Source organism: Geotrypetes seraphini, chromosome 18, assembly GCF_902459505.1.
Source record: "Geotrypetes seraphini chromosome 18, aGeoSer1.1, whole genome shotgun sequence".
NCBI lineage: Eukaryota > Metazoa > Chordata > Amphibia > Gymnophiona > Dermophiidae > Geotrypetes > Geotrypetes seraphini.
This window is the reverse complement of record NC_047101.1, coordinates 6,771,042-6,798,980: the sequence shown is the minus strand read 5'-3', so window position 1 is coordinate 6,798,980 and position 27,939 is coordinate 6,771,042. Positions and strand designations below refer to the sequence as shown.

The window sequence follows — 27,939 nt, the reverse complement described above, 5'->3', positions numbered from 1 at the left end:
ATTTGAAAATTTCCACCTTATTTACTTTTTTTTTTTTTTTTTTTTTTAAATGTCTCTCTTTTGTAGTTGTTTGTTTTGCTTTAAGAGCCCATACCTTACTCCGGGCTCTTAAAATTATTGCAGGAAGGTTCCACTCCCTCCTGTCATATCTACTACTACTAGCCCCTCTCCCTCCCTGAACCCCCTAAAAATTTTCCCCACAGCTGTGTTTAAAAAAATTATGGCAGGAGGGTTCCCACTCCCTCCTAACATCAGTCCCACCCACCCAAAAACTAACAGCAGGAGGAATGCCAACTTCCTCCTGCCACCCCTCCAGACGCCCCTGTCCCCTCCCCACCCCCACCCCTATACTTCCCGTGCCTCCCGCGTTGAGTCTAAGGCCTTAGGCCATGCCCTGGTGCATCGTATGATGCATGGGGTGAGGCCTAAGACCATGATTGGCTGAGGCGCCTCAGGCTACTCCCTTGGGAGTGGCCTGGGGTGCCTCAGCCAATCAAACACTTCTTTAGGGAGAAATCTAAGGAAGTCCCTGATTGGTTCAGGTAGATCTCTTACATCTTCTTCTATAAAGACCAAAGGAAATAATTCATTCAGTCTTTCCACCCCCACCCTAGAAGCTGCAGCCCTAGGCAGCTGCTTAATCTGGCCTAATGATTGGACCAGTCCAGAGGTTCATGGTTCCCAGATTCCCAACCCTAGATTTAGGGGTCTTTTTACTAAAGTGCTAGCACGTCTTAGTGAAAGAGGGGGTTAGTTAAGTTGGAAGAGAAGAAAGAACCCAAAAATGACAAGATGATCTGGGGGAGGATAATTGAGAGATCGTTTGATAACCTGATATATTTTGTCCATCGTATCTCGCTATTATGTCCACTTGACTTCTCCCATTTCATCGGCATTTTAAAAAGAAAAGGCTTGATTAGTTTCAACTGCCAGCAAAGCTGGCATGAAATATTTAGCTTTTATTTCCAGGATTGCTGCTTTGGAAAAATAAAATAAAATCCATATGATTTTCCCAGACCCGAATGGCATTTTTTTATTTTTTTTTTTAATCTCTTGATGTCTACTGAAGGATGGCTCTGTTGATACAGTCCTACGTTTATTTATAGCAGCAATTAACAAAGGGAAAGGACTCTGATCTTAATTGGCTGGCCTAGAGCCGTAGATACGGTACATATTAATCTTGCCATACAAGGACAGACAGGAAACTTAAAAGGCTAAAGGACCAACCCAGGAGATCCAGGCAGCATCAGGACCAAAACGGCATCAAATGTCATGGTACGATCTTTTCTTAATGTGCCAGCCATCTGCTTTCTTATTTTGAATAAAACAGGACTGAATAGGTCAATTGGTCTTTATCTGCTGTCATTTATATTATCATTAAGTGGTAAATGAACCAGAAAGCCACATCCTTCCTCACACTGGTTTCTCGAAGCACTTTTCCTTTAAGATGATGTAATAGGTTCCCCCACCCCCCCCCACCCCGGATGGCTCCTTCCCTGCACTGCTCAAATAACAGCATCTCTGAATTGCACTGGGAGCTGTGGAACCACCCAGCGCAGCAGCTACGGCCAGCCGAGCATCCCAGCTCAAGACTGGGAGCCACCTGCAAACTGGTATCTCCCCCCTTCCCCCTCCCCTCCTGTCTCGCGCTCTCCTTTCTGGAGACATGGGGACCTCGCTGTTTTTCAGGTGTAGGGCACCAGGCTGACATCTGGTCCCTCGCTCTTTTCAGATGATGGGCTTTCTACATGACATCTAAGTCAGCATCCCAGCTGGCAACTTCTTTGTCTTTTCTTTTGAATTTTTTTCTTTTTTTTCATGGAATAATGATTTTCCTTTCCGTACCGTTAACTTTTGGAGGCTCTGCATGACTGTCAATGACGATGTCTCTTTTTAACCCGTTCTAGAAACTACATTTTGACCTCTTTTCTTGGATGTTACTTGAACGGGACTCAGTATTCTGGCTTTTGGGGAGGGGGGATGGGGGGAAATCACCTTCCTTCGAGATGAGGTTGCAACTCAGGTGAGTGACTCATCTCCTACACCCTCAACAAGTCACTGATTCAGAAGAGCAGGAGATGTTTTAGGCTTAGGGTGAAAGTTATTTTGCAATTTTGGAAGGTCTCGCATAGCCTCACCTGAAACTGTTGCTATTTGGATTCTAGGTATGATTAAAAATGGAATCCGTAATGAGGGTTTGCAACTCCAAATATGGTTGTTAGAAAACCTTAAATTAGAGAGCTTGTGCTGTGATTAACTCCGATTTGCAAAACAAAATATGCACAATGAATTTTAACTTAAAATGCAACATCTTTAAAAAAAAAAAAATAAAAAAAAGGGGGCAAATCATTCAATCTGACATTTTGATTCACATCCAGAAATGAGTAGGTTGTACTTTTCCACTTCCGAGATGCCTGTGTAAATAAACCTTAGCTTGTTTTTCTTTCAACAGATCTCGCTGAATGAGTGTGGCATTAGCCTGGGCAAGCTGGCCATGAGTTAGAGAAATGATGAATTTGATATCGCAGTTCCTCTTCTGCCGTTGAGCTGGTGGCTTAGCATCACAGCCCTCTTTTCTCCCTGGACATTTCGTTGGAAGCTGTAGGTTTCAGATATCGGGATCTTTTTGCAGGGGTGTGGCTCTGGAACCTTATTTTTGCTGTTTCATGCGAGGACTGCAGCTTCCTGGTGATTGCATTTTTTTTTTTGTTTTTTTTTAATGAAAAGTACCATGGCTTTAGGGGGCAACTGTAGGACTTTTCCCCCTCCTAGGGAGCAAGGCGCTCTTTCGCATGCTCTGCCTGATGTGGTTGAACTGAATGTTGGTGGTCAAGTTTATTTCACTCGACATTCTACCCTACTAGGCGTGCCCCACTCCCTTCTCTGGAAAATGTTCACCCCAAAGAGAGATACAGCTAATGACCTGGCGAAGGATGCCAAGGGAAGGTACTTCATTGACCGTGACGGATTCCTTTTCCGTTACGTACTAGACTTTCTCCGGGACAGGCAGGTGGTCCTCCCGGATCACTTTCCAGAGAAAGGAAGGCTGAAACGTGAGGCTGAGTACTTCCAGCTACCGGACCTGGTCAAGCTTCTGGCCCCCGATGACATCAAGCAAAGCCCCGATGACCATTGCCACAGTGATTACGAAGAGGTCTCTCAAGGGAGCGATACGAGAGTTTGCCCCCCAGCATCACTGCTAGCGCCTGACAGGAAATGGGGCTTTATCACGGTTGGGTACAGGGGCTCGTGCACCATGGGCAGAGAAAGTCAAGCAGATGCCAAGTTTAGGAGGGTCCCGAGGATTCTGGTTTGTGGAAGGATTGCCCTCACGAAAGAGGTCTTTGGTGAAACTTTGAATGAAAGCAGAGACCCTGATCGAGCTCCAGATAGATATACCTCCAGGTTCTATCTCAAGTTCAAGCACCTGGAAAGGGCTTTTGACATGTTGTCTGAATGTGGATTTCATATGGTGGCCTGCAATTCCTCAGTGACGGCATCTTTCATCAATCAGTACACGGATGACAAGATCTGGTCAAGTTACACCGAATATGTCTTCTATCGTAAGTATGATTGCTTTTGCATTTTGGGTAGGAGCTCTGGCTTTATTGTGGACAACTTTCTCTATAAATCTGTCTGATACTGAGAGCGATGTTATTGTGATGTACAGTGAACTCAATTGATTGCATTTTGGTTAGTAAATGAAGTTCCCCTGGCTCTTTGGACTTTTAAGGCAAATTGCTGTTACAATATTGCTTGGACCAAATTAATCTGGTTTAGCTAGAGGGCAGCAGAGACTACCAGAAACAGGTCTTTTTTTCTCTTCCTGTTTCCCTCGTTCCTGTATCTGTTACCAATACAAGGCCTGCCTTGCATATTTGCCCAGGAGCTGATGTAGTGCTATGTTAATTGAAACTTTTTCGTGGTACGGTTTTATACCGTGGCCCACTGCCTCTTTTCACAGGAGCACTAGTTGATGCAATCAAATGTATGGATATTTTGCAGCTTGTCATATGAAATTATCAGGGGTAATCTGTTTCTAGTGTTCATAGCTGAAGACATGTTTCAACTTCATACTAAGGGATTATTTAAGTTTAAGCCGTTATATTTCCAAAAGCAAGCTTTTGTCACTTTTAATGAAGTGGCCATGTTTTTTTTGGGGGGGGAGCTTTCCCTCGGTTATTAAGCAGGGATTTCCTGAACCTGTCGTAGCAGCTGGGTTCTCAAGGTAACTCCCATGAAAATGCATGACATCAACTTGCTAACAGTGGAGACCCAGAATAGGGAAACTGATATTGTGGTGAATGTCCTGAAAGCTCTGCTGTCTGTGGAGTCTCCAGGGTAGGTTGAGGAAGGCTGGCGACTGAGTGAACTACAAGACAATTGGAAGGCGGTCGGACCTCTTTCAACCCAACCAACAATGGAGCAATGTGCAAATTCTATGTAGATCCACCACTAGGGTTAACAGATGTCCGGACGGCTTTTCAAAACCCGCCACTTTGTCCGGGTATTGAAAAGCCTCCTCTCAATCGCATGAGCAGATTGCCTCCTGCCCGACCAATGCAGGCAGCAGGGAGGCGGAGCTAGGGTGGGACTGGGGCCGGAGATGGACGGGACATGCTTAGTGAAGACTGGGTTATATGGTTTATGGTTTTTATTTATATCCTGCTTTTTACAACGCGGGTTCCAAAAAACACGTACATAGTAAAATACGCACATTACAAAAAGCACATAGCAACTGGGTGCACACCCACCTAGGGTGGGTTAGTTTTGGGTCTGGGGGGAAGGGTGGATTCTGTGGAGGGGTGGTTTATGGGCTTGGGTTTGCCATGAGGTGCTAAGAGTATAAGTGCCTTACGGCTTCTCTTGGTTTCTCTGGTGTTCCTGTTTGTTTGGGAGGGTTGGGGGTTGACTGGGTGAAACCTTGATGACTTCTGGGTGGATCATTTTCTCCTGTGTTTCATGATCTGTACTGATTTGTTTCTGTGTTTTGATTGCTTGCTCTGTTTAGGCGACAATAAAAAATTGTTTCAGACAGAAAGCACATACATGCAAGCACCGTCTTGCCTTAACTGCCTTGTCCTACATAAAATACACCCCCACCCTCACGCAATTACCCGCTCCTGTCTCTTTATATCGTTTAAACAGTCAAGTTGAAAAACTACATTTTCTTCTTTCTTAGCACCTATATTTCATCTGACAGAACGGGTGATGTTTCAACAAATGTTTAAACGTGCTTAGATTCCCTTGCTGTATCAGCCCTCGTGGTTTGCAACCGCATAGCGTTATGCTGTAGAGTGGTTGTGCGTCCCTTGTGAGAAGGCAGAGTCCTTCATTTTGGGTGAAAATATCATCATGCCGTTATTGTTCCCTGGTCTTTCATAAGTTTCTTCTAGGCTGAACCATTTGAATAGAGAATTAAGGCCTGTTCCTGTCTCCTTCTAAAAACTGGTCTGTTTTAGAACGTGAAGGGTGGGCGGCCATGCCCGTAAGCAACCGTTGGGTCCTTTCGATGGAGAAGCCTGGAGAATACAGGATGCAGTCGTGGGCTAGCCAAACTCACGGACGTGTTTTGATAAGCAACATTTACCCTTCCAGTCAATGTTCTGTGTGAGTTTAGGCTACCCCTGGCAAAATAAGGTCAATAAACAAATTGAAAGGTGAGACCTTTCCGTTGAACTAACTTAATAGATCCATGACCGGCTTTCTAAAATTATCCCTAATTTATCAAATGAGTGAAAAATCAGTGCAGTTGCGCTGGGTTTAGCAAATAAAGGGAAATTGAATCCTTGGCTGCCTTCATAAAGCCATTAAGCTCAGTAAACAGGAGGGGAGGGTTGGCAGAAGTGAGTCACTAACCTGATGAAGAAAGAATAGCTCTTGAAAGCTAGTGGCACATCTGTTAAGTTATTCTTATAAAGCAGGGGTGTCCAATGTCGGTCCTCGAGGGCCGCAGTCCAGTCGGGTTTTCAGGATTTCCCCAATGAATATGCATGAGGTCTATTTGCATGCACTGCTTTCATGGTATGCTAATAGACCTCATGCATATTCATTGGGGAAATCCTGAAAACCCGACTGGACTGCGGCCCTCGAGGACCGACATTGGACGCCCCTGTCATAAAGTGATATAACATAGAATGTGCTTCCTAGTGCTTTTCTCAACCGATATCAAGGAGTCTAACACGACCACTACAATCCTTTTGCACTCATAACATTTGGTGCGACTGCTGCGTGGTACCTCAAGGACAGGGATAGTCTAACTGCGGGTTTCCCAAGCCTGTCCTGGGGACCCCCCAGCCAGTCAGGTTTTCAAGGTATCCCTAATGAATATGCATGAGAGAAATTTGCATATAATGGAGGTGACAGGCATGCAGATCTGCCCCATGCATATTCATTAGGGCTCTCCTGAAAACCTGACTGGCTGGTGGTCTTCCAGGACAGGGCTGGGATCCACTGTTTTAGACCACTCACCATATTCAGTTTTATTTACTTCTGGTTAACTTCAATGACTAGGAAAAAGGAGCGGGAAAGGGACACAGGACAATCAATTGATTAAAACATCCTATATTCAAAACCTATATATGTGTCATGTACATAAAATCATAACAGGAAATAAGAAGATATGGGCGAAGAGTGAGGAACGATTTAAAATTGGAGCTACATTCAGCATTGCTGGGTCAGACCCGTGGTCCATCGTGCCCAGCTGTCCACTCCCATGAGGGCCCTTAGGTCAAAGATCAATGCCCTGAGATAAGCCCTATCTGCTTACGTACTGGTTCAATAGGAACCCATCCAACTTTGTCTTGAATCCCTGGAGGGTGTTTTCCCCTATAACAGATTCTGGAAGAGCGTTCCAGTTTTCTACCACTCTCTGGGTGAAGAAGAACTTTCTTATATTGAATCCCTGGAGGGTGTTTCCCTGATAACAGCCTCCGGAAGAGCGTTCCAGTTTTCTACCACTCTCTGGGTGAAGAAGAACTTCCTTATGTTTGTACGGAATCTATCCCCTTTCAGCTTCAGAGTGCCCTCTCATTCTCCCTACCTTGGAGAGGTTGAACAACCTGTCTTTATCTACTTTGTCTTGAATCCCTGGAGGGTGTTTTCCCTATGACAAACTCCGGAAGAGCGTTCCAGTTTTCCACCACTCTCTGGGTGAAGAAGAACTTCCTTACGTTTGTACGGAATCTATCCCCTTTTAACTTTAGAGAATGCCCTCTCGTTCTCTCTACGTTGGAGAGGGTGAGCAACCTGTCTTTATCCACTAAGTCTATTCCCTTCAGTATCTTGAAGGGGGAAGGAGGGGATGCAGGTGATTAAGTGTCAAATAAATGAGTTTTCAGTTTCTTTTGGAATATGGCATGGTTAGGTTCTGTTCTCCTCCACTGGAGTTTTTAGTAGCTAAAATCCAATTTTATTTGAGCATTTCCAGCTTTTTGGGTGCCTTTTTATGGTCTTGCCACTTTTTCATCTTCTCTTTTGATTCTAGTTTTTACCGTCTGTTCTGTCTTTAGCACAAACAAACGTAACCAGCCCAAGACGGCCTCAGGGACACACACATGCAGTCAGTGGCATAGTAAGGGGGGGTGGGGGGAGGCAGGGGGTGGTGGTCCGCCCTAGGAGCCATCGCAGGCACCTGTCCTCCTCTCCGCCCCCATTGCCGCACATATGCACCATTTCCCTTCCCCCATACCTCTGTAACGTTATTGGTGTGAGCAGCAACCCGCAACCTGTAGATGTAGATGGGCTGGAGTAAGTCTTAACAGAGATTTCAGCAGTTGGAACCCAAGCACAAAACCGGGTAAAGCTTTGGATTCTTGCCCAGAAATAGCTACGAAGAAAAAATTAAAAAAATTTAAATTGAATCAGGTTGGGCAGACTGGATGGATCTTTCGGGTCTTTATCTGCCGTCATCTACTATGTTACTATGTAATCTACTGTTGCACCAGTGTTGACGGGACCCACGCCCAGGAAGTGATGTCAGAGGATGAGCCGACGCTAGCGTGACAGCAGGTTGGGGGTTGCTGCTCGCGACGGGAATGTTACAGAGGGTACGCCGTCAAAAGCGCAGAGGATATGATGCGCAGACATGTGAGCGCAGGACAAATGCATGCCACCTCTTCCGCCATTTTGAGGCCTGCCATTTTACACTCTGAGGGGGTGTGTATGCGTGGGAATCCCCCGACTACACTTAGAACTCCTCACGCTCCCTTTGGGTGGGGGGTTTGGGGGGAACCCCCCAATACACTGAAAACTCCCATTCTCCTTCCTGTTTTCGGGAGTTTTCAGTGTAGTGGGGGGAGGGGGATCCCCCTCACATACCCCCTTAGAGCACAAAAGGGAAGGCCTCAAAGTGGCAGAAGCATTTCCATATTCCTTCCACTTTCTTTTTCTTTTTTCCTCATCTTTTCACTTTTCTTCTTCCTTCCATCCCTCCCCCCGCACCCTCAGAGCTACTGTGGCAAGTTGAAGAATTGATGGCAGTATACAAGTAGCAGATTTCCAGTCTCATCCTTGTGTCTCATGCTAGAAGGAGTAGCTGCCGGTGGCAGAGCTGACAGAGAGAGGAAGCAGAGTGCTCCGTGGGCTTTCTCAGCAGCCTGCCTTTCTGTTCTCACCACTAGGGGTGTCAGCAAAACAAAGCAAAAGAGAGAAGACTGTCAGACGGACGAGCCCCCAGAACTGTCGCCGTAATTTGGGTGCAATAAATCTGTCAGGCAATCAGATAAGCATATGTGCTCGTGTCTAGGGAGCTAGGTCCACCCACTGCTAAATACCAGGTTCTGACTTATGCGATCTTACTGGAATGATAGACCAGAGAATATCTGAAACTTTTTTTATTCTAAAAATAAAGAAAATAACATATACAGCAAGCTGTATATAACAATAAACTAATAATTATTCACAAATATTTCTATCAATAGGCCAGTGCACAACTACTACATATGTATTCCTAAGTAAATAGAAAATATGACAAATTATCACACAATATATAGTTCCTTTTTTTAACTTTATTTAGTTTTTAATGCCAATAAAAAGTGCAATACAATTTATATACAAATAATGATAATCAACCAAGCACTTATAATCAATCAGTATCTATACAAAAGATAAAAATTCCCTCCCCCATCCATCATTACCATCAGGAATAATACCAAAACAAAAGATATAGCCCCTCCCGCTCCCCCCCCCCCCGGATGTGTAGATGAAAAACAACAGAAAATAAAGATAAAGGACAACTATAGCAAATCTACAAAAGATGTCAATGGACCCCAAACTAATTTGAATATCTTATTATGCCCCAGCATTCATTTTCTCATATTTATAAGTTAAACATAAGCTCGCTCACCAAAAAGGAAAATTAAGGTGATCCCAATATATATTTCCTAACTATTACGATCCCTGAAAAAGAATATAACTGCAAATCTGATATGATTCGCTTGGCCCAATCAACAGGAGTCCCAAAAGAACTTTAACCTTTCCAAAACAAGATCCTAATCTAACCCAGCAAGACTATAAAGAGAAATTCCTGCCTCAACATTGAGTCCACACTACACACAGGGACAGTGTTATAGCAAAAGTCAGTCAAAATATGTATATGAAATAGAAACCTTCAAAATCCTGAGGGGCATAGAGAAAGTGGACAGGGACAGATTTTTCAGACTGTGGGGAACCACTAACACAAGGGGTCACTCGGAAAAATTGAGAGGGGACAGGCTTAGAACAAATGCTAGGAGGTTCTTTTTTACCCAGAGGGTGGTGGACACATGGAACGCGCTTCCGGAGGTTGTGATAGCCCAGAGCACATTGCAGGGTTTCAAGGAAGGTTTAGATAAGTTCCTAAAAGAAAAGGGGATTGAGGGTTACAGATAAAAAGAAGAGGTAGGTTACAGAAACGGACAGGAACCACATTACAGGTCATGGACCTGACGGGCCGCCGCGAAAGCGGACCGTTGGGCGCGATGGACCAATGGTCTGACCCAGTGGTGGCAACTTCTTATGTTCTTATGTTCTTAAATCTAGACAAGACCTGACTATAATGTAAACCAGTGCAGAGAGAGTGAAAATCACTTGTAAGGTATGCTCAGAAAAGTGAAACTCTGAAGAGGGGGGTCAAAACCCTCTCTTAGGGTAAGAGTTTACCGTCCAGTCATTGCATATGTTGTTCAAATTATCACTCTCTGAGAACTAGTAAAAATCGTAAAAATTATCTTGATGGTTTTAAACTTAATCCATGTAAATTCTGACTCTCTTAAGTACAATAAATCTCACTGGAATATTGATGCACTTATCTTGTAGAGATAAACTTTTTAGGGGTCTCAAGACTATTTTACAGACAAGGAGACAGAGAGATCAACATATCTAAGCTAGATTCATCAATAGAGAAAGTAGTCTCAATTTGGGCTGCATGTTTGCAAGGAATTACCCTTTTTAAGCCACCAGGGCCAGCCCTGTCACTAGGCAGACTAGGAAATGTCCCCAAATGGACTAAGCATTTTTATGAGAAAAATGAATTGGGATCCTGTTTTCTTTGGCAACTATTTAAACAAGATTTAAACAAAATTATTTTTATTGTAGATTACTTAGATTATTTAAATTTAATTGATTTTAATTTTTGGTTTCTTCTTTTGTCTTTGCTTTCCTATATTTTTTTTTTTGTTTCTTGTTTTTTAAATATATTTTGTACACCATATATTTGATAAACCGAAGTGCGGTTAAAACTTTTAATAAACCTAAATATAAACTAAGAAAATGTGGCCGGGCTTATTCCTGGGCCACGAGCATGAATGCACGTTTCCACCTTCTGCCGACTTCAGAGGCTCCCCGAAGGGCATCCCCACACGCCCCTGTGTCATCCTGCCGACAAGCACAGGCTGGATTACAACGAGCCGTGCGTCTCTGAAGTGAGGTCCCACAAGACTGATGATCAGAAGACACACAGGGGAAATTGTCACCAGGTGACCCGCTAGCGTTAATGTGCTAGGGATTATATGTGAAAAGAGGTATGGCTTAAGTATTTCTCTTCCAAAGTGGATTTTTCTAAACGTTACAGTAACTTAGCAACAAAGTAATCTACTAATCTTATATAGTTGGAACTGAGGGTGACTGCCAGAAGCAGTGTCTGTGGCCAAGTGGAGAAACTTCCTCAGATCCTGGTTAAGGGTCCCCTGATGGTAGGTTATCAATGTTAGAGAGAAGGTCCTTATTAAGCACAATAAAGTTACATTGAAAATATGTGGAAGGGAGCCTGATTTGCAATCAAACAAATACCTTTCATTTGGCTCTCTCAAAATGTACAAATCTATTCAAAAGCAATGATAAGATAAACCGTCCTTAAAAACAAAGATCAGTATCCAAAGGGACGCAAAGTTATTGGTCTCGCCTGAGAGTTTCTTTCCTGTATTCTCATGCGTAACGTATGGATCTGGAAGGGCCGAGTTACAACCCCACCTCCCCCCAAGACCCCTTTAATTACCAAGGCCCTCACTTTACTTCATTATCAATGCTTATATGACCTCGGCAATCATGTCAACAATAAATAAGCAAGCAACAATTGCATCACCTCCCAAGCTACAAAACATTGCAATCTGACAAAGACTCCATATTGTATTCCCCTGGCCCCGCCATGTCAGCAAGAGCCTAGGAGGTGGGCGTGGACCTCCATGCCCTCATTTCGTGCCACCTGCCTCAAGGAATATTCGCTCATCTTAGCTCACTTCCTCCTAAGCGCTCATCCCTTGATAAGTCTGAGGGGTAGGCATGGACCTCCTTGCCCCCTTTCAGGGTCACCTGAACCACAGCATTGCCGCTCATCTGAGCTCTCTACCAAATAACCGTTCATCTTCTGATGAGCCAAAACCCTGTAGGTCGGGATTTCTACAGCTGCGACATCCCCAAGCCCTCCACCTCCCAAGCGAACCCCCTCTATAAAGGGGAGGGTGGGAGGAAAAGCTGCCTCTTGAAGTCTTAACATATGGATCTGGAATAGCCCACTTGTCGCCCCGCCTCCCCCATCACCCCCTTACCTTCTTGGCCACCAAAACTCCTCACTTTCCTGTTATCCCATTTCATATAACCTCAACAATAATGACCACCATAAATAACCACAGACTCTTTATTGATGGCAATAACCAGACCGCAGCTTGTTTATTGGGACAAGTAAATAAGCAATTAACAATTGCTTCACTTCCCGAGCTACAAAAACAATGCAATTTGACAAATCACAATTATATTCCACTTGACCCCGTCATGAGAGCAAGAGCCTAGGGGGTGGCACGGACCTCCATGCCCCTTTTCCATGACACATGCCTAAAAGCCTATTAGCTCCCCTGAGCTCACTTCCCCCTAATGACTCATCCCCAGATGAGCCTGCAGGGGGGTAGGCATGCACCTCCATGCCCCCCATGCCGGGTCACATGACCCGTGATGTCACCCCTCAGCTGATCACACTACCACGTAACCGCTCATCTTCTGATGAGCCAAGCCTTGTAGCTCGGGATCACCACTGCTGCGACAGCCCCAAGCACCCCGAGACTTAAGAAAGTCTCCGGTGCTAAAAGGGAGGGTGGGAGGGAAAACTGCCTCCGAGGGACAGGAAAGACCCTGAACCTCAGAGGCATGCAGTATTCATCCCCCTCCCATCACGCCCTGCTCCTCCTCCACCATAACCCCCCCCTCCCTTCCATCCTATGAGCCGCATCTCCATGGGCGACCAACCTGGGCCATCCAGACCATCGAGACCAGCTCTCGGGCTCTTTAGCTCCAACTGTTACATCTTGTATATCAAGGAGATACAATTAGATACTATTTAAGAGCCTTGCAACTTTTGGGATACTTTGTGTCTTTTTAGCAAACAAAGGAATCATAAAACAGCTTATAGTCTACAGAAATTCATTTTTTTCCCAGTCGACCTTTACAAAGTCGATTTTAACTTCTTTCCTGACTTATAACCACTGGAAGTAGCAGCTGGATTTCCAGTGGGATCACACAGCTTCTCCATGGTTCTTTACCAATAGTTATGTAATTAGATGCAGTAATTCATCCTTCTGTTACATTCAGGTTAATGAACTGAAGCCACAGGAAATGCTTCAAAACAACTAGTTAGCTGGGTATTAGGATGTCTGAAGCAGAGCCGAGGAGCTCACAGCAATCAGAGCTACATAACATTTGGGATGAACGCATTAATCACTCGACGAGGAATTGGAGGTTTGGGGGAACCACTTGGTAGATCTGTCCTTGTAAACTCAATATTTTATTTATTTGCCTTTAACTCATAATAGCTGAAGGCGAGTTACATTCAGGGCCTCTTCTATCAAGCTGCGCTAGCAGTTTGTAGCGTGGTGAGCCGCGCTGCTCTCAATGCTCATAGAGTTCCTAAGAGCATCGGGAGCAGCGCAGGCCATTCAGCGTGGCTCTGTGCGCTAAAAACGGCTGGCGCAGTTTGATAGAAGAGGCCCTCAAGCACAGAGAGTTGATGACGTAGGTGTACCATACTGAACTCTACATTATCATTTAAAACACAGAAATCATCAGTTGTTCAAAATTGTTTCTATAATTTACGACGTATTCGCTCAATTCAATCTTTACTTTATTCTTCACGCGTTTGTCATCAGTCACCTTGATTATTGCAATTCATTATATAAAAGTATACAGCAGTGTCCCACAAACTTTCTGGCCGGTGGCACGCTAAATCCAGTACAGGAAGGCACCTGGAAGTGCGAGGGGAGAGGAGGAGAGACGCCGGCCAGGAAGAGAGTCATCTGCGCTGGCTGACTTCCTACAGGACGTGCCTCTCGCAGCGAGAGAGGCATGTCCTGTATGCATGCAGCTGGCGTGGATGACTCTCCTCCTCACCAGTGTGTCGTGAGTAGTAGTAGTGTGAAGAGTTTCAGTCTTTGGGAAGCAGAGCTGAGATTGTGATGTCATAATGCCTCATTCCACCAATAAGAGCCAACCTCATCAGTGATGTCACAATGGATTGATTGTCCTGTACTCCCCTCTGTCCTCCAACCCAGCCAGCAGATTAACCGTCCCCCTTAACTGTATCCATGACATCCTGTTTGTCTGTTTAGATTGTAAGCTCTTTGGAGCAGGGACTGTCTTCTTTGTGACTCTGTACAGCGCTGCGTATGTCTGGTTGTGCTATAGAAATAACTCATAGTAGAAAAAGAAAATAATGTTTTTTTCAATGAGAGAAGTAAAGAGACTGGGGGCATCCTTTTTGTTAGTGTATATGGTGCACTATCTTGGTATTTTTCATCCCAGATCAATTGAGATCTTTTTTGGACCTTAAGAATCTCTTCAGGGAAATGAGAACTAGCTAACTGACTATTTGGATCGGGTTTTCTAGCAAGTTGCGTTTTCTTCTCCTAGATACTGGGCCTCTCCTTCCTAAAGGTTGTGGCCTAAGGAAGAGTTAATTAATTTCTGTAAGTGATGTTTCCTGCTTAGCTATGAAAAATATTCTTATATCTGTTTTTCTGTGCTAAGTGTTTTACTTGTTATATTGTTTGAAATATAAAGAAAGGCACTTTCTCTCTCTCAAAAATTCTCTTCCCTTCCTTTTTCTCTAACTATTGAAAATTCATTGGTCTTTCCCTACTCTATTTGCGTGTTTGGGACAAGTGAAACCCCTTGGGGCGGTAGGCAACACTTGTGTCAGAAGTGAAGGAACAGTGGTGACAATTCCATCCCCTTAACAGTATTTTCCACATTAGTTGAACGCAGTAATTAGTACCTGCTAATTCATGTGCCACTGTGCTGTTACCGCATGTTGATTTCCGCATTAAATACCTAGCACACCTTGGTAAACAGGGGCCTAAGAAAAGAGATTGGATAATTTGTTTTCCTCACTTCTGGAATGAAAAGAAAACATGAAATATTTGCAGGAAATAGTTGATCCGTTTGTTATTTTTCCATAATCCTCTTCACGGTGAAATACTCCCGTTCTTTTCTAGGGAAATGAACAGTTACGAGTGTTTTGCCTCCTCTAAATTTGCTCCTCTAAAGTTAGCCCAAGATCGAGTCTCGATGGGTGTGTATAACACTGGGCTGGAAGGCCCTCGTGTCAACCCATTGGGATTGGCTCTCGATGGGGAAGGAGGAGGGTTAAAGGAAGAAGGGGGTTTTAGGATAGGCTAGAAAGTATCCTGCAGTGGTTAGAGATTGGTTAGCGGCAGGACTCGGGGGCGGGCTTATATATAGCCGGCAGATGCCGAGTGTTAGGTATTTTCTGGTCCTCAGCGGCGGCTTTCCCGCCCTCCCTCCCTTTGAGGGGTGGCTGGTTTCTGGGTAGGGAGCTCAAGAGTCGCAGGCGGGGTTCGAGCTACCAAAAGCCGGAGATGAGTGGCAGGAGGGCAGCTAGTTCAGAAGCTGGTGACCCGACCGAAGGAGCAGGGTGGCACCTGCCACCCCTCCGGACCCTTCCTGACAGGGGCGGGATCACGGGGGCCAAAAAGCTGTTTATATGTACTTGTATGGTAGCTTGCTGGTTGTTTATAATACTATGTTATTTCTTGTTATAATAAACAGAGCTGCGACTCTATTTTTCCAAGATGTTGTTGGGTGATTTTATTAATGGTAATTTAAGGTAGGGGACTTGGGGGGGGATGCATGTGGGGGGTGGGGAGGAGACCGATGGGCCTTTCCAGATCCAGCTGTTAATGATCTCTAGTAATTAGTTACTTCTGCTTTCAGGATAGAGTCCTGCCTCAGAGACTCGTGGATCAGAGGCTAAAAGCGACTCTTTGCAAAACTGCGCGGTCGAGAATCAGAAAAGCCTGTTGCAAACAAATCCTTTGATGGTGAGAATTCTGGTAAAGATGAACGGATGTTGAGGATGCCTTGGGATATTCTCAGTTAATGGGGTCACTGCACGGATCTGCCCTAATAATGAGTTTGGCTTTCTTGCTTAAAGGCTAAGTAAAACACCAAATTGGGCAATTTTTATTTCAAGGATAAAGAGAAAACATCATTTCCTGGAAGGGTATTAACAAAGGCATAAAATCAGAAATAAATGTTTGTAGGCTTTCTATACTATTTTGGTCTTAATGACAAAACTGTGGGACAGGAAGGGGGCAAGTCCCTGGAATTAGGCTTCTGGAGGGGTTGGGGTTTGAGTCTGTTCTTTCAAGATATGAGAGGTGCCTTCTTTTCTTTTACAGAACCCTAGTGTAACAGGTCACATAAGTGTGCAAATTTTAGCACCAACACAGACGTGTAAATGCCCTTGCCTAGATTGTGAAATTAAGGCAACTGCATCACTTTACATTTGTCCACATTAAATTCAAGCTGACATTTGGACACCCGGTCTTCTAATTCCCTAAGGTCTGCCTGCGATTTTTCCCAATCTGCATGCGTTTTAACAACTTTATAAATAAGTTAAATAGCACCGGTCCCAGTACAGATCCCTGTGGCACTCCACTCTTTGCCCTCCTCCATTGAGAAAAATGACCATTTAACCCTACCCTCTGTTTTCTATCCGATAATCAATTCCTAATCCACAACTGAACTTTGCCCCCTATCGCATGACTCCTTAATTTTCTCAGGAGCCTCTCATGAGGAACTTTATCAAAAGCTTTCTGAAAATCTAGATACACTATATACACCTTTATCTACATGTTTATTCACGCCTTCAAACTAGTGAGGCAAGACCTCCCTTGGCTGAACCCATGCTGACTCTGTCTCATTAAATCATGTTTGTCTACGTGTTTCACAATTTTATTTTTTTTACAATAGTTTCCACTATTTTGCCCAGCACTGAAATCTGTAATTTCTCATATCTCCCCAGGAACCGTTTCTAAAAATCGACGTAACACTGGCCACCCTCTCAAGCTCATTAGAATCCATATCCACCCACTACAGAGATGTTCAGTGTGTGGGCGACATTAAAGCTTTCTCTCAAAGGAAGTTGGTAGATTGACACACGTGTTGAGTGGCTAAGGATGAATCTAGTCAGTTCCAGAAAGATCCTTCACCAGTGATGTTTTTCTAATGTGTGATGGAGAATGACAGAGGAATTCCTTAAGGAAAACTCTGCACATTTTTAAACAGTAAAACCTTGGTTTGTGAGCATAATTCGTTCCAGAAGCATGCTTGTAATGCAAAGCTCTCGTATACAAAGTGAATTTTCCCATAGGAAATAATGGAAACTCAAGATGATTCGTTCCACAACCCAACAACTTTAACCCCAAATGCTATATGTACTTGTACTGCAAGACTTTGCTCATTTAGAACAGTCACGACACTCCCGCAGCGTCAGAGAGAGAAGAACCATCGTCTCAATTGTGATGATGTGATGCGTGTATACTGTATGTACTCGTATTGCAAGACCTCGCTCGTTTAGAACAGTCACGAAACTCCTGCAGCGTCAGAGAGAGAAGAACCATTGGCTCAGTTGTGATGATGTGACACGTGTATACTGTATGTACTCGTATTGCAAGACCTCGCTCGTTTAGAACAGTCACGAAACTCCTGCAGCGTCAGAGAGAGAAGAACCATTGGCTCAGTTGTGATGATGTGACACGTGTATACTGTATGTACTCGTATTGCAAGACCTCGCTCGTTTAGAACAGTCACGAAACTCCTGCAGCTTCAGAGAGAGAAGAACCATTGGCTCAGTTGTGATGATGTGACACGTGTATACTGTATGTACTCGTATTGCAAGACCTCGCTCGTTTAGAACAGTCACGAAACTCCTGCAGCGTCAGAGAGAGAAGAACCATTGGCTCAGTTGTGATGATGTGACACGTGTATACTGTATGTACTCGTATTGCAAGACCTCGCTCGTTTAGAACAGTCACGAAACTCCTGCAGCGTCAGAGAGAGAAGAACCATTGGCTCAGTTGTGATGATGTGACACGTGTATACTGTATGTACTCGTATTGCAAGACCTCGCTCGTTTAGAACAGTCACGAAACTCCTGCAGCGTCAGAGAGAGAAGAACCATTGGCTCAGTTGTGATGATGTGACACGTGTATACTGTATGTACTCGTATTGCAAGACCTCGCTCGTTTAGAACAGTCACGAAACTCCTGCAGCGTCAGAGAGAGAAGAACCATTGGCTCAGTTGTGATGATGTGACACGTGTATACTGTATGTACTCGTATTGCAAGACCTCGCTCGTTTAGAACAGTCACGAAACTCCTGCAGCGTCAGAGAGAGAAGAACCATTGGCTCAGTTGTGATGATGTGACACGTGTATACTGTATGTACTCGTATTGCAAGACCTCGCTCGTTTAGAACAGTCACGAAACTCCTGCAGCGTCAGAGAGAGAAGAACCATTGGCTCAGTTGTGATGATGTGACACGTGTATACTGTATGTACTCGTATTGCAAGACCTCGCTCGTTTAGAACAGTCACGAAACTCCTGCAGCGTCAGAGAGAGAAGAACCATTGGCTCAGTTGTGATGATGTGACACGTGTATACTGTATGTACTCGTATTGCAAGACCTCGCTCGTTTAGAACAGTCACGAAACTCCTGCAGCGTCAGAGAGAGAAGAACCATTGGCTCAGTTGTGATGATGTGACACGTGTATACTGTATGTACTCGTATTGCAAGACCTCGCTCGTTTAGAACAGTCACGAAACTCCTGCAGCGTCAGAGAGAGAAGAACCATTGGCTCAGTTGTGATGATGTGACACGTGTATACTGTATGTGCTCGTAGTGCAAGACCTCGCTCGTTTAGAACAGTCACGAAACTCCTGCAGCGTCAGAGAGAGAAGAACCATTGGCTCAGTTGTGATGATGTGACATGTGTATACTGTATGTACTCGTATTGCAAGACCTCGCTCGTTTAGAACAGTCACGAAACTCCTGCAGCGTCAGAGAGAGAAGAACCATTGGCTCAGTTGTGATGTGTGTATACTGTATGTACTTGTATTGCAAGACATTGCTTGTATATCAAGTTGAAATTTAATAAAATGTTTTGCTTGTCTTGCAAAACACTTGCATACCAAGTTACTTGCAATCCAAGGTTTTACTGCATAATGAAGAATAATTTCTTGGGATAATAGGCCTGTCTGGAGGTTTCTCAATATCCTTGCGGACTTTCGATAAAGTATATATAGGACACGAGTAGCTGGAGTTACGTTATCCAATTAGATCCATTAGCTGTTCAACTGAACTCTCTGCCGTAACTCATTACATCGGGTATCTGCTTTTTCGGTTGTCTAATTAAATGTGAAAAATAGTGTCACAACTGTACGTTTATTCTCAAAGTAATCATTCCTTTCTTGAGTAATTGTAGCATCTGTTTTATCTGCAGGTTACCTCGTTTGTCAGAACTGGATGGCAGATTTTTGAACGTGCTAAATTCACTACTCTTGAAATTACAAAGAGTAGTGAATTTACAAACTTAGAACTAGGATTTGAGAACACACAGAGACTTACCCCTGCCCTCCCTTTGCACCTAACTGCGATAGCGGTTATTAGCGCAGGGAACCGCGCTGAACGCTCATAGAGTTTTGGGAACAGCGCGGCTCCCTGTGCTAATAACCGCTATCACAGTTTAGTAAAAGGAGGGGAGGAGGGATATGGTCTGGGGCTTAAATGAGGCCAGCCTATAATGCAGTGGTTCCCAAACCTGCCCTGGGGGACCCCCAGCCAGTCAGGTTTTCAAGATATCCTAATGAATATGCATGAGAGAGATTTGCATATAATGGAAGTGACAGGTATGCAAATCTCTCTCGTGCATATTCATTAGGGATATCTTGAAAACCTGACTGGCTGGGGGGTCCCCCAAGACAAGTTTGGGAACCACTGCTATAATGGATTGATTTTTTGGGTACACCCCCACAAAATGTATAGGTATTGTTTTCTAACAAAATGTGAAATCACTGATTCTGGGTTTGCTTATGTTATCTCTTGGTGATATGACAAAGGCATGTCCATTATTAATCACATTGGTATGGTCTTTAGCAGTGGTGTAGCAAGAGTAAGTGGTGTCCGGAGTGGTGACATCCCTCCCCCCACCCTCTTCTCCACACCCCGCTACCCCGCTCCTTACTGACCCCCCCCCTGCCTCTCGTGCAAACCCCTCCCCCCCCCCACTTCCCTTCACCGTACCTTTTTAATTTTCCAGGCGAGAGCAACAGCACAAACTTGGTGCCCAGGTCGTGTCAGCTATCCCTCTGATGTCACTTCCCGGAAGTGATGTCAGAGAGAGGTGACACCGATGTGGGCAGCGAGGTCATAATGCTGCTTGTGCGGGAAAAAATTAAAGTGATGGGCGGAGAGGAGGACGGATGCCTGTGCTCTTTACAAAGACCGCACCCTTCCCCTCGCAAACCCCCTTATTATGCCAGTGATCTTTAGTAAAAGCCATAGATTATGAGAGGCTGATTATCTGCAGGTTGAACTGGTGCTATGAATTTGTATGTTTTCTGGAATAATTTCGTGGTTTATAGTCTCCTTACTCCTTTTCACATCATGAACTGATATCCTTTCTGGACTTTCTTGGTCCTTTTTGTACTTTAATGAGAACAATAAGAAAACTGTCTTTACTTTGCCAAATGACCAGCAGGAATGCTTTTATTATTCAGCCTTGTGCAACTGATGAGAGGATGCTGGCAGCGAACTCCCCGGTTTGAGCAGCCTGAACATGCTTCCATGCGGCGATGTAGTCCCTGTTCCCTCGCCGCGTTGCAGCTGAAAATCCCCGGAGCCTGGAAAGTGTCGCTGTTAGCCTTTGGAATTTTTCCCAGGACAAGCTAACCTGAATCCAGAATATAATGACCTGTACAGGTCATTGGTGAGGCCCCACTTGGAGTATTGTGTTCAGTTTTGGAGACCGTATCTGGCGAAAGACATAAGAAGACTTGAGGCGGTCCAGAGGAGGGCGACGAAAATGATAGGAGGCTTGCGCCAGAAGACGTATGAGGAGAGACTGGAAGCCCTGAATATGTATACCCTAGAGGAAAGGAGAGACAGGGGAGATATGATTCAGACGTTCAAATACTTAAAGGGTATTAACGTAGAACAAAATCTTTTCCAGAGAAAGGAAAATGGTAAAACCAGAGGACATAATTTGAGGTTGAGGGGTGGTAGATTCAGGGGCAATGTTAGGAAATTCTACTTTACGGAGAGGGTGGTGGATGCCTGGAATGCGCTCCCGAGAGAGGTGGTGGAGAGTAAAACTGTGACTGAGTTCAAAGAAGCGTGGGATGAACACAGAGGATTTAGAATCAGAAAATAATATTAAATATTGAACTAGGCCAGTTACTGGGCAGACTTGCACGGTCTGTGTCTGTATATGGCCGTTTGGTGGAGGATGGGCTGGGGAGGGCTTCAATGGCTGGGAGGGTGTAGATGGGCTGGAGTAAGTCTTAACAGAGATTTTGGCAGTTGGAACTCAAGCACAGTACCGGGTAAAGCTTTGGATTCTCGCCCAGAAATAGCTAAGAAGAAAAAAAAAAAAATAAAATAAAATTTAAATTGAATCAGGTTGGGCAGACTGGATGGACCATTCGGGTCTTTATCTGCCATCATCTACTATGTTACTATGTTACTATGTTCCAGCTACTGCGATAAAGAGGACCTTATATCATTATCTTTTTCCATTCTTCTGAGATTTTTGAGATTTAGGAAGGAGAGATTGATTATAAAAATAGCTTAGCACAGAGGTAGGCAATTCCGGTCCTCGAGAGCCGGAGCCAGGTCAGGTTTTCAAGATATCCTTGAGATGCAAATCTATCTCATGCATATTTATTGTGGAGATCCTGAAAACCTGACCTGGCTCTGGCTCTCGAGGACCGGACTTGCCTACCCCTGACTTAGCAGAAGGGAAACAGCAGAATACTCCTAAAATAACTTTGAGCCTCTGCAATGGAGTAAAGTTGAAATTCATCACCTTCCAATGTACAGCTGGAGTCCCGCAAGGCAGTTAATGGCACGTTGAAGAGGAACATCCCTTGGCTTCATTGTCAAAAGGAGACATTAAAACCAGAAGCATAAAATATTCAATGCTTGATATTTAAAGGGTTTTATTCATTGACCTCCTGGTGATCAATTTGTATATTTTTTTTAAAAAAAATTGTAGTTCTTTCTATGTTCGATTCCACCTTTGAATTTCAAGATCCCAAGGACTGGAATAGCCAGCCGCCACGTCTGCGTCAGATCACCTCATACTACAGGTTCAGGAAAATGCTAAAAATGTATCTCTTCTCTCTGTAACACCCAGAACTGGCTCTAAGGGCTCATTTTACAAAGGTGTGCTAGCGTTTTTAGCATACGCACCGGATTAGCGCGGTCTAGCCGAAAAACTACTGTCTGTCTGCGGCTAGAGCGAGCTATTCCACGTGTTAAGGCCCTAACGCACCTTTGTAAAAGGAGCCCTAAGTGTAACTGTTAAACTTCTGATGTCTTATTGTGGGGTATAAGAAATTGTATGGTATGGACATCTCACCATATACCATTTATAATTTATGTTGAGCCCTCCAAAACTCCCCCCTCCCCCAACCTGTCTACCACCCCAATAGCCCTTAAGGCTGCAGGTGGTACCTATATGGCAGTTTAGTAGGGTTTTGGTGGGCTCATACTTAACACCATGGTACACCGACAAATGCATGAAGGACAATCGCGTCCCATCAATTGCGCGCACCGACACGCCATCAATTGTGCTAGGGTTAGGATAAGGTTCCGATGAGGATTAGGGTTCGCCTAGAGCTTGTATCGGTATATGCAACGCACAAATGGAAGAAATGAAATAAATAACCAGTTATCTCATGCGCTATAATTCTCATTTAACCGGTTAAGTGCTGTTGACCAGACTGTATCTCTTATCTATGGCTGTTGCTCTGCTTTAAGTGCAAAACCTTAATGAAGTTTGGTCAATTTGAGCATCTTTCATATCTGGGCCTAGAAGTATCTAAATTCATTTTCAGTTTCTCGTTATCCCTCTTTAATATTTTCCATTTTGTTATAGAAAGTGGAGATCCGGGTGACAGCAGTATTATTCTATGTGTTAAGATTGCAATCATTCAAATCAAATCACTGCAGGGTTCTTTCAATGTATCACCAGAACATAAGATGGAAAGCGATTTGGCTCCCTGACTCCCTTTTTTTTTTCTTATAAATTTTGAAATCTTTTTCTTTTTATCATTACAAGGAGGGAATTTAAGCAGCCTGGTGCACCATTTCCAGAGGATGCAAAATTGCCCCGGTGCATGATTGAACTAATTCTATTTGCTTCTGATAAGTTGCTTTTTATCAGCAGATTCAGGGGTAGGGGGTGAAGACCTACAGAAGGAATTAATTATCCTTGCTATTAATCCTTGGAATGCCTCTCTGACCCCTGGGAAACGATGGAGGAGCTTGTGTGACTCTTCCAGTACAGATATTAAATGCACATCAATGAATATACTGTAATTTCTTTATTATTCACTGCCAATATAGTTGTATTCACATATACAAGGCTGAAAAGTTCACCCCAGCCAACAAAGAAGGGGCAGTCTCCATCGAGGACTATACTCTTAGGGGCAAATTTTATAATTGGTGTCCCAAAAGTAGGCGGGAGTTGGCATCCTACCACTGTCTAACCAGCCAATCGGGATGCATGTTAAAAAAAAATAAAAAATACCCCGAGGCTGACAGCCTACATTGTAGGCATTTTCATGAGCCTAGGGAGACATGTAAGGCCGTCTAAACTTGACCAAGGCTAGGCGTGGGTGTGGTTTCGCCTGGAAGTGGCCTTAGGTGAGCTTAGGTTGCCCAAGGCATCTCCCTATGGCCGTGATAGGTGCCTGAAATATAGGCCAGCAAAATGCAGGCCTACAATTCAAATAGAGGCAGCCGTTAAGCAGATCACGGCAAGGGAATCTCCCTGCCGTGATCAGTTTAGCGGCCACGGCAGGGAACCTATCCGCCCCCCAGCAAAGTTGTCTTGCAGGATGGATGCCCAGTCCCTCCTGCCGGAACCCCCTGAAGCCCATCCCCCCACTGTGCATGCTTTCCCTTCCCCCATACCTCTTTAACTCATTGGCAGTGTGAGCTGCATTTCCAATCTGCTGCCCACACCGTCCTCGGCTGTCTTTCTGATGTCACTTCCTGGTCCCGCAATCAGGAAGTGATTTCAGAGGGAGAGGAGGGAGGCAGCAGGTTGGAAGTATTGCTTACTGATAAATCTAAAGTCAAATTGTCCTAAAGATCCTAGGGTGAAACAAACTTTTTCAAGTTCAAGTTTATTAAAATTTTCTTATACCGCCTATATCAGGCTTCTAGGCAGTGTACAAATACGAATAATACATAGAAAAGATACATTAAAAAAAGAATTATAAAATGAACTAGGGAATGTTAGTACAACAAATTACTTGACTTATGGACCTACACCGGACATAAGGAGATGGGCAAGAACTACAATATTTGCAAAAAAAAAAGAACATTAAAAGGGAAGAACGATAGGAAGAGAAAAGACCAGAAAAAATTTGTTTGTCCTTAGAAGGGCAGTTATTATCCAAAAGCATTCTGGAACAGAAAAGTTTTAGATTGGACTTGAATTGATCTAAATACAGACATGGAATTCCATAAAGTGGGTGATGTAACGGCGAAAAGGTCAGGGTGGACAACGGTGGAAGACCCTGAACATGGGATGCCCAAGACAGATCATGGAGTATTTCTGGAATGGATCTGAATCTATCCTCTGCTATTCACTGACCCGAGTGTCAACAGCTTAGAATCAATTCTTGCCATAACTGGCAACCAGTGAAGTTTTAACAAATAGGGAGTCACGTGATGGAAGGCTTTTCCCCTTAACATCAGCTTTGCTGTCATGTTTGATGTTGAATAATCCATGTGAGACAAAACAGTGGCGTGAATAACATAATATAAATCTAATCGCCATTAAATGCAGCTTAACACTAGACTTTTCCCACACCTTGCAGTAATTTAGAAAAGCTTTTTAATGGCAAATGTGGAGCTCCTGCCCTTCTCCAAGCTTAACCCCTCGCAGCAGGCTGCCTCTGTCTCTTTTCCCTCCTGCGGGAAAATCGGCTTCTCTTTGTCACCAAGGAGAATAACTCCCAGGCCAGTGTGGCAGAAGCTGCGTTATCTCTTCCTAGAGACGGATCCCCAAGAGGACATGCAAACAACTAGCAAGCGGGAATCCGGAGGACACCTACTAACCTATCTTCTTGCTTGACACCCAAATAAATCTCCACCAGTTGCAGACCTGCTGCCTAATTTTGGAGAGCAGCAAATTCCCCCTCCCCCCCTTGAGTCTTGTCAAGGCTTGGAAATTTTAACCCACAGACCATTAAGCAGATGCTAGTACTGTATTTTATTTCCAGCTTTTACCAAAGACTTAGAGGTTTACTTTTCTGATGATCTCTCCAATTCCAGGTGTCTGGGGTAAATACGAGGTACGCCGTCAACAGCACGGAGGACAACGGCGAACCGACAACCCCGCGCCAACATTTGAGCGCAGGAGAAAAGCGAGCCGCCGCTTCCGCCGCTTTGAGGTGTTCTGTTTTACGCTCTGAGGGGGTTTTTGGGGGAGGGGAACCCTTGACTACATTTAGAAGTCCTCGTGCTCCTATGGGCGTAACTGGGCGGGCCTGGAGGCGGTTCTAGGGGGTCCAGATTTTCCAATCGGAAAATCTGGCAACCCTAAAATAAATTCCATTTCTAACTGAGATATCTAAGGCACTGGATTACATGTGGCATAGTTAATTGTATTGCATAGTCCTTGCACGGTGTGTTCATGTCATGAGGCGCAGGGAGGCGGACCGCCATGGGCGCCATCTTGGTGCGGACGCTGGCACCTCTCCCCCCTCCCACACCATACTCACGCTCTCCCTTTTCCACCCAACTTAAAAATTTATTTCTATACCGCAATACCATTAAATTCTATTCAGTTTACAAAATAGAATAAAAAAACCTGCACATATACAGTTGAATATAATACATTAATTTCCTAAGAATCTTGTAAACAGAAACGTTTTCAGTTGTCTCCTAAATTGCTGATGTGAACCAAGAGGTCGCTATTAGAGAATTCAAATCTTTATCCCATATTGCAGCTTGAAACGACAGAAGACGATTTTTAAAAAAAATATATATATTGACAATCTTTGACTGAAGGAAAGGTAAATACAGCAGACATGCATCGAGAGCGCTTTGGATTTACAAATACGACTCAATCCACAAGATAATTAGATGCAAGGATGAACAATACCTTTTAACAAACGCGACCAAATGTAAGGGCTCCTTTTACTAAGCCTCGTTAAGGCTTTAACGCTCGTGTGCTAGACCTTAACGCCAGCTTTGAGCTGGCGTTAGTTCCAGCTGCGTTGCGTGCGCTAAAAACGCTAACGCAGTTTCGTAAAAGGAGCCCTAAATTTTACACGAGCCTTGATTGGCAACCGATGCAATTCATGGGAAAAAAAAGGGGTGACACGATCAAACTTTTTCAGTCAAGCTCTTTTCCTTTCCACCACCTCCCTCAGGAGGACATTCCAGGCATCCATCACCCTCTCCATTTCTGGCTGGCAAAAACGCTTTGAATATCGACTTCCGTGTTTTTAGGTGGGCGGTAGGGTGTGGTTTGAGTTGTGAGTGGCATACAAAATATAGGGTGTTTGATCCTGACTTTAACATTGGATATATAGATTTTTAAAACCACAGAAAGGCAGTGTAAAAATGCCAAAACAGAACCAAACAAAGCCATGCCGATGGATGGACTGCACGCTATGGATGTATTACGAATATCCATTGGTGTATTATCAGCTCGGCAGGGAGGCCATTTTTCTGGACACGATTTATTTATTTATTTATTCAATTGTAACTGTTCATAGACCTCAAAATCAACCTCTGCCTCCAGAAGGAACTCATGGACTTAACATCTGCCTCATTCTTCTGCTGAATTCAATTACTCTTTTCTGGCTATCGGATCTTGGCTGAATCATAAGTAAGTGGCAGATGAAAACACAGCACTATAATTCAGTGTACTCTCTTATGACTGTACAGTATAAATATTTGAACATTCGTGGAGCTGTTTCTGAATGAATGGATGAACCAGTTATAAAATATTAAAGTCTCACACTTTATGCTCCAATTGAAATGTCGCTTTTCTGTGAAACAAGAAAATGGTTTTGTTTTTCTTATGGCTATTTAACACGATTCCTTCTGGAGTCATCAGTATGGCTCAGTCCTGAGGGTACCAATATCCTCCAAATAAATACTTGACCATAACATCTAAGTGCATTAATTTAAAGCTGCGTCTAAAGGTTGTATTACAAAAGAATCATTTATTGTTTGTTGAAACCATAGACTCTGACAAGACTCGGGTACAAATGAACCGTTCTTACCGTTGAAAATTATGTGTGAAATGAGTTTAAGGTCTTCCTAACCAATATTATAATTTTCAAACCAGAAAGGTCATCGTTTACAGAATAATTGTACAGTCTAGCTTGAGGCAGTGGGACGCTTTTCTCCTTGGGAGGGCCAAACAAACCAAACTCTGTCTTGTCCTCCACATTTCTCTTGTTACTGATGCGGAATGTGTGGAAAAATGGTAGGGAGCAAACCACAGTGAGGCTGACGACAATAAAAAGCCTTGACAAAGTCAAGAAGGGCCTCTTGTTCTGAATTCACAAAGCTTTATTGAATTGTAAGACTCGACACAGACCTATGTTTCGGCTGAATGGCCTTCCTCGGGAGTCTGAACAAATCCTGAAAAACGACACCGTTTTTTTTGTTGTTGTTGTTGGAAAATATACTTGCAGATCTGCTCAGTCTCACTAGAATATATCCTTGCAGATTAGTTTTCAAAACAAGTGCCGCTCAGTTTTAAAACGCAGCAGAGTGCATTGTAAAAATGATAGGGCTATTTTCCCTGTGGGCCACCCAGTTCTGTTGCCTATGGCCTAGCTGGCTTGCAGAGTTTGTATGCTAGCTATCTACTAGCAATAGGCTGTATGAAATTAATATTTTATAATGGAATCTAGGCAC

The 27,939-nt window shown here is 44.0% G+C and overlaps 1 protein-coding gene across 1 annotated transcript in view; it reads left to right on the top strand.

Annotated features, from left to right (window-relative positions):
* Positions 1–2,731: 2,731 nt before the first annotated feature.
* KCTD16 (potassium channel tetramerization domain containing 16) overlaps positions 2,732–27,939 on the top strand; it is a 98,949-nt gene continuing 73,741 nt past the window's right edge. Inside the window, exon 1 of the mRNA XM_033927772.1 lies at positions 2,732–3,563. Within this exon, the coding sequence (XP_033783663.1) occupies positions 2,732–3,563 (832 nt within the window). The remainder of the gene's footprint in view (positions 3,564–27,939) is intronic.